The 7,500-nt window shown below is 47.2% G+C and overlaps 1 protein-coding gene across 2 annotated transcripts in view; it reads left to right on the forward strand.

Annotated features, from left to right (window-relative positions):
- Positions 1 to 7,500, forward strand: part of LOC143283027 (uncharacterized) — a 55,533-nt gene that overhangs the window by 40,750 nt on the left and 7,283 nt on the right. For both annotated transcript variants that reach the window (XM_076589021.1, XM_076589020.1), the window contains exon 2: positions 5,830 to 7,500. This exon is cut by the window's right edge and continues 179 nt beyond it. In XM_076589021.1, coding sequence (XP_076445136.1) covers positions 7,474 to 7,500 — 27 coding nt within the window. In that variant the 5' untranslated portion in view covers positions 5,830 to 7,473. The remainder of the gene's footprint in view (positions 1 to 5,829) is intronic.

The following is a 7,500-nucleotide window of genomic DNA, read 5'->3' on the forward strand; positions in this document are numbered from 1 at the left end:
ACAGAATGGGGAAGGGAAGAAGAGAGAGAGAGAGAGAGAGAGAGAGAGAGAGAGAGAGAGAGAGAGAGAGGGGATGTAAATGCGTAATCGATAAAGAGATGTCATTGATGATGATGGAGCAGGTGAGTGGAGTGGTAGAAGTGAAGGGAGAGAGATGGACACACACACACACACACACACACACACACACACACACACACACACACACACACACAGAGAAGGAGACAGAGAGAAAAGGGGGAGAGAAAGAGAGAGACAGAGAGAAGGGGAGAGAAAGCAAGAGAGAACGGGAGTGAGAAAAAGGGAGAGAGATACAAAGAGAAAGAGATGGAGAGAGAGAGAGACAGAGAGAGAAGGAGACAGAGAGAAAGGGGGAGAGAAAGAGAGAGACAGAGAGAGAAGGGGAGAGAAAGCAAGAGAGAGCGGGAGTGAGAAAAAGGGAGAGAGATACAAAGAGAAAGAGATGGAGAGAGAGAGAGAGAGAGAGAGAGAGAGAGAGAGAGAGAGAGAGAGAGAGAGAGAGAGAGAGAGAGAGAGAGAGAGAGAGAACCACTCACCGATCCACTGTTAGTGTGCGCGAACAAGAGTGTATCCTTCTTCTTCTCCTTTCTCCCACCTTCCCACTCACCCACTGTTCATTACACGCACACGCAGAGAGAGAGAGAGAGAGAGAGAGAGAGAGAGAGAGAGAGACAGAGAGAACACTGAACACTGAACACTTTAATGTCAATAGCTTTACAGCCCTAATGACATGGGGGTTCATAATACAAATAACAACATGCATCAATAGTAATAATATTGATGAAACCAAAACCAAAACGAAATCAATCGAGAGACAGAGAGAGAGAGAGAGAGAGAGACAGACAGACAGACAGACAGACAGACAGACAGAGAGGGAGAGTGGGGAGAGAGAGAGAGAGAGAGAGACAGAGAGACAGAGAGAGAGAGAGAAGGTTTTTTTTTGGGGGGGGGGGGGGGGGGAGGGGGCGGTTGAATGCCATAGGGTAAAAAATGTATCATTGCTGTGAATAATGACGATGGGATACACAAAAGAAGTAAAGTTCGCTGTGAAGACTTACATGATGAAAATGTAGGTTGGTATGGAGAGAGACACACAGAGAGAGAGAGGGGGAGGGAGGGGGGAGGGAGAGAGGGAGGGAGGGAGAGAGGGAGACTGAGGGAGTTGGGAGAAAAAACACAACACAGAATAAGAATCAACACACACACACATACACAGCACACACACACACACACACAACACAACGCAGACAATGCACACAAACATACGCACACACACACATACACACGCATACGCACACACACACACAGACAACACACACACACACACACACACACACACACACACAACACACACACACAGACAACACACACACACACAGACACACACACACACACAGACAGACACAGCCACATACACACACATACAACACACACACACACACACAGACAACACACACACACACACACACACACACACACAACACACACACAGACAACACACACAGACACACACACACGCACACACACAGCACACACACGGACACACACAAAGAAAACACACACACACACACACACACAACACACACACATACATACACACACACACACACACAACACACACACTCACAGACATGCACACACACACACACACGCACACACACAAAGACAACACACACACACACACACACACACAGACAACACACACACACACACACACACACACAACACACACACACACACACAACACACACACGCACAGACATGCACACACACACACACACAGACACAGACACACATACAGACAACACACACACACACACATACGCACACACAACACACACACACACACACACACACACATACACACACACACAGACAACACACACACACACACACATACAGACAACACACACACACACACACACACACACACACACACACACACACACACAGAGCACCCCCAGCAAACCAGTTTCGTGGTTCACGTCACAGCCTCAGAAAGCAGTCATCCATGTAAAATACGTCTGTTGGGTAATTTACCTGGCGTGAAGCACTTTAATCCTTGCATTCCAAAGGCCGGGGCTTCGATTCCCTGGACACTAAAACACAAAACAAAAATCGGCAGTTCTCGCTGGCCGGCTTATTTGATTTTAACTCTCTCCATACGAACGGCGAAAGAGACGATGTTAACAGCGTTTCACCCCAATTACCACCATCAAAATATTGCAAGAGGAAGGCTCTTATACTGAAGAGGTGAATGTTGACAAAGAATACCACAATTCTGACGACGGAAGCTAAAGGTTGGGTCATTCAGACACCCACTGGACATCCGAGGGGTCTGTGTAGAGGAGAAGAGAGGACTGGCCGCACTGAGTGAGTTAAAAGTCCCTTTCACCGCCTGATATGGAATGATGGCCTAGAGGTAACGCGTCCGCATAGGAAGCGAGAGAATCTGAGCGCGCTGGTTCGAATCACGGCTCAGCCGCCGATATTTTCTCCCCCTCCACTTGACCTTAGGTGGTGGTCTGGACGCTAGTCATTCGGATGAGACGATAAACCGAGGTCCCGTGTGAAGCATGCACTTAGCGCAGGTGAAAGAACCCACGGCAACAAAAGGGTTGTTCCTGGCAAAATTCTGTAGAAAAATCCACTTGGAGAGGAAAAACAAATAAAACTGCATGCAGGAAAAATACAAAAAGATGGGTAGTGTAGCGACGCGCTCTCCCTGGGGAAAGCAGCCCGAATTTCACATAGAGAAATCTGTTGTGACAAAAAGAAATACAAATACAAATACACAATGTCGCCTTTCAGCACCAGCTAGGTAGAGCACCCGTGTCACTGAAATGCAACCAGGTCATGGGTCTGTTTGTTATCCATGATCTCAACTGCTCTCAATTTTCGGTGGTAGGTTAGACCATATTTTTATACACATCACAGGGGGATCCCCAGCTGCTCTTAAACACCATCTTTTCTTGTGTTGATAGCACAAGGGAATTTTGCGTCTCTAAATTGCCTGGCTGCGCTGGCTGGGCCACATTCGCCGCATGGAAGATGGTCGCATCCCAAAAGACATCCTGTATGGAGAGCTCGCCACGGGGCAGAGAAGAATCGGCCGCCCACAGCTGAGATACAAAGACGTTTACAAACGTGACATGAAGGCGCTTACACCCACAATATTATTCACAATGGCCATTCCGACAGATCGATTAACTCACTCCATGCCAAGAGTTTTTGCCCTTGCCAATCCCTGAAAACCCAGGGTTTGTATAGGATGGGGAAAAAATTGTAAAAAAAACCAAATAAACACCCAGACAATTGATATTTAGTATATGTATGCAAGGAATGTTGTTCCATATGTGTGCAAAAAATCAAAGTATTTACTCACCGTCTTGATGTTAATCGCGGTATCAATATTTAGTGTATTTTTTATCATTTTTGCACCCATCAGAAAGGTACACCAACATGTTCCACATCACATTCTAACACTATTTGAGGAACTGAAGACCTAGTGCATGCAATGAAGTATGAACAGGTGGTGAAGAAAGTTGAAATTCACTCATACAAGAAAAAATATTGTCTCTACATAATGAAAATCAAAGAACAAAGAAAAAAACTCAACCGGCTGGGTGTTGACTGGCCAGTCAGCTGACAAACCTGGTATGCCAGTGAAGGGATGTGCAAGAGGGAAAAAAAGAAAAAATTGTCAGTCCAATCACTGGTGAAAACACTTGCAAAATCGTCCATTTCCTCAGTGGTTTCGTCGTCTGTGTCTGTCTCATCTGCTGGCACATGTGTTCCTCACTTTCCTCTCCATTGTAAACACTCTCTTCAGTGGCCGAATCTGTTTCTAGTTCATCGGGATCTGGTTCAAATTAACTGTCCGAAGAATCAACATTATCTAATTCGACATCAGAGCCTTCAGTTTGGATCATTTCCAAAGTATCTTCGACGCTGAGTAACATTTCACCTCTCCGACCGTGTCGAACACTTCGCCGTGACGCCATCTTGTCAAACAACTTACAAAGCTGACAGGGGGCACGCTTTGTTATCAAGTGCGGTTGAGCTTATCGCGACACACACGCAGCGTGTGTGAATGAAAAGCTGACCAGAGGTGACGTAAGATATCACATCTGCTTTTGATTTTCGCATCCGACGCGTCACTCCGACAGCACGACTTTTTAAAATCCAAGTCCGCATATGCGGACATTGGCATCCAGCGCTTTCTCCGACGATGTCCGCATATGCGGACAATGGCAGCGAGTGAGTTAATCTATTGATCGATTAATCAACAGATCGATTAATGAACTGGTCGATTAATCAACAGATACAAATGGAGGAAGAAAACCAACCAACCAACCAACCAACCAACCAACCAACCAACCAAAAATAACAAACAAAAAAATAATGTATCAGCAACATTCAAAAGATACCGGTTTGTCAGAAGAAAACAAAAGTGTTGGGGAAGGGGAATAGGGTGTGGACGGGGACAAGGGTTTTGGTGGGGGGGTGGGGGGGGGGGAGGGGGAACTGTTGGAGTAGTGAGAATGAAGGCGGAAGGGTAAGAGGGAGAGGGGTGGGGAGGAGGTGTGTGTGTGTGGGGGGGGGGGGGTGGGGGGGGGGGGGGGGGGTGGTCCTGTCCCGGAAGACATGAAGACACAGACCTCAAGACAACCACATCGAAAAGTAAAGAAAACTTAAAAGACGACCCGCACACACGGCGACGACAATGAAGAGTGTGGTACGGCGGAAAGGTATGAGGGACGCGTGTGGGGTGGGTGGGTGGGATGGGACGGATGGGAGGGGGGCTGGAGGGGGGGGGTGGGGGGCAGGATAAGGGGACTGTGGGTAACCGTCAGCCTTTGTACACATTGACTGAGCTATATTTGACGTCATTTCCGTTTCCAACAGTGGTGACTAACGAAATTCGGTGAATGCTCCGTCCGGGAACTGACGCTGTATGACTTCTTCGGGAGGAAACAAGGAACTATTTGATTTGGCGTCACTGTTTCTGTGTAGGAGTGAGATAATTGATTGCACTCTGTGAAAAAAAAAGTTGTATAGTATGTTGCTGTCGTTGTTCGATGCGAAGAAAAATCATGTAGAAAACTTGAACCACACAACACGCTCAGCATCAACAGTGTCTGGTCAAAATCAGGAACAGATCATTTTAACGAAGTGAAACAAAGCAAAACAAAACAAAACAAAGAAAACACACTGATCGAGTTTCGAAATTCCGAAAACGCAGCTATTATATATAATTCATACCATACGACATGCTGTGCTCAGCTTATTCGGAACATGCACACATATACAGCGCACACACACGAACGCGCGCAAACACACACGTATGCACACAATCACACACACACACACACACACATATGCATACGTGTGGGGGAGAGAGAGAGAGAGAGAGAGAGAGAGAGAGAGAGAGAGAGAGAGAGAGAGGACAAGGCAAGACAAATTCTTTATTTTCGAGGAACCACGTACGTAGCGCATTCATCGCATCTAAGAAAACCACACTGACGTTCTGACGTTTTTTTTTACCATCATGAGAAAAGTAATTGACTTTACTTCTAACGGGCGGTGGAGAGAGAGAGAGAGAGAGAGAGAGAGAGAGAGAGACAGACAGACAGACAGACAGACAGACAGACAGACAGACACATACACAGAGACACACGCAGACAGACAGACAGACAGACAGACAGACATAATTTTATCTGGACGGATGAAACACAAGCACATACACATACGCCCGTTTCCTTTTACACATTGCAACGTACATGTTTTTGTTTGTGTATCTTTCAGTGAAAAGACACGACTTTTGATGGCGGATGGATACGCAGACGACTGCATGGACCCGGGCCCTTTTTCATGACAAGCAGCTCGTAACGTCTCCTTGCCACGTGCCACGTGCCACGTGCTCTGGAAGCCTTTTGATCGCAACAGACTGACAGTTGAAATCACTTGAAAGTTGGCAGCAGTGCCCGGCATGATGTGATCACTGCACAGTGTTCCAGTATTTGTGAAACTGATCTCTATAATTAACAGTCCCAGATAGAGACAGGCTTCCATATTTCCGCCAGTCGATTTCAAGTTTGTTTGGGTTGGTTTTTTTGTTGTTGTTGTAGTTCTGACACGAGGTGCTGTGAATACAGAACACAGAATATTTTATTATTTCCAGCAGGGGAAATTAATTTGTGGGGAAAAAAAAATTGAGATACATACATACACCACAGGAGCTTGCCACTTGTGGAGCACCACAGAAAATCCAGAATGTTGGTGGGTGATCAAGTGACAACAGGATTCGATCTGATTTGATTTTGATTTGACATTTCTGAACATAGTGACTTATTTGTGAGAAATGCTGTCTTTGCAGCCTATTATCAATTAAAAAGAAATATATGATACGGTGAAGTCTGTAACCAGTGATTTAAGCGCGGGTGTTTTTGCTGTCTGTGTAAAGCGATTTGCTAAAAGCATCTTACATTCTCCGGTAATGCCGTCGTCGCCAGCCACTTTTGTTATATATAACACGTTGAAGTCTTCCAGTGGTATAGTATCATTGCGTCTTTTTACTGTTTAGAAAGCCATCTTGAAAATAAGTCACGTATACCTGTTCGTTCTTATTTAAGCGCATACATCTTTCCTTGTCTTTTAAAGGACTCGATAAAGTGGCGCGCATGTAAAAGTTTCTCCCGAACACGTTGGATGCAGGAGCAGCGCATTCATCGCATCTAAGAAGATCACACTGACGTTCTGACGCTCATTTTCCATCATGAGGAAAGCAATTGACTCGTTTACTTCTAACGGGCGGCGGAGACTGTACGCGAGCGCACATGCTCAAGCGTCATAGCCTCCACTGACGTCATAGAATCTCCTTTTACGTCACACCCTCACTTGACGTCATCGCCTCCTGAAACGTCATGGCTCCGACGTCTCACAGTTTCTCTTGATTTGACAGCCGTTTTACTTTTGACGCCACAGCTACACTGTATCTCCTACCCAAATACCTAAGTCATGCCTACGTCATCACACTCAACATCGCCATCATCATCATCATCATCAGCAGCAGCAGCAGCAGCATCGCGTGACGACCGCCATCATCATCATCATCCATGAAGATGCCAACAGGCCGTGGTGCGCCACAAGGTGCCCTGGAAACCCGGCAACCCCCACTCCGGAGTCACCACCACCTCCACCTCCACCACCACCTCCTCTTCCTTCCCGCTGGTGGGGGAAGCGGGGTCACTCCTCCTCCTCCCATCCTCCTCCCCCTCCTCCGCCCCCGAGGAAGCGCAGCGGGCTTTACCGGCCGTAGCTCAACCCCAACCCCACCACCCCCAGCTCCAGCCCCAGCCACAACTCCAACCCCAGCACGCTCACCTCGGCCCTCCCTCTCCCTCCCCCTCCCCCAACCCTCGCGCCCCACCCGTCAGCCGAGACGAGGATATGGTGGTCGGGGCCATGGCGGCCGCC

The sequence above is a fragment of the Babylonia areolata genome, chromosome 6 (assembly GCF_041734735.1).
Source record: "Babylonia areolata isolate BAREFJ2019XMU chromosome 6, ASM4173473v1, whole genome shotgun sequence".
In the NCBI taxonomy this organism is placed as follows: domain Eukaryota; kingdom Metazoa; phylum Mollusca; class Gastropoda; order Neogastropoda; family Buccinidae; genus Babylonia; species Babylonia areolata.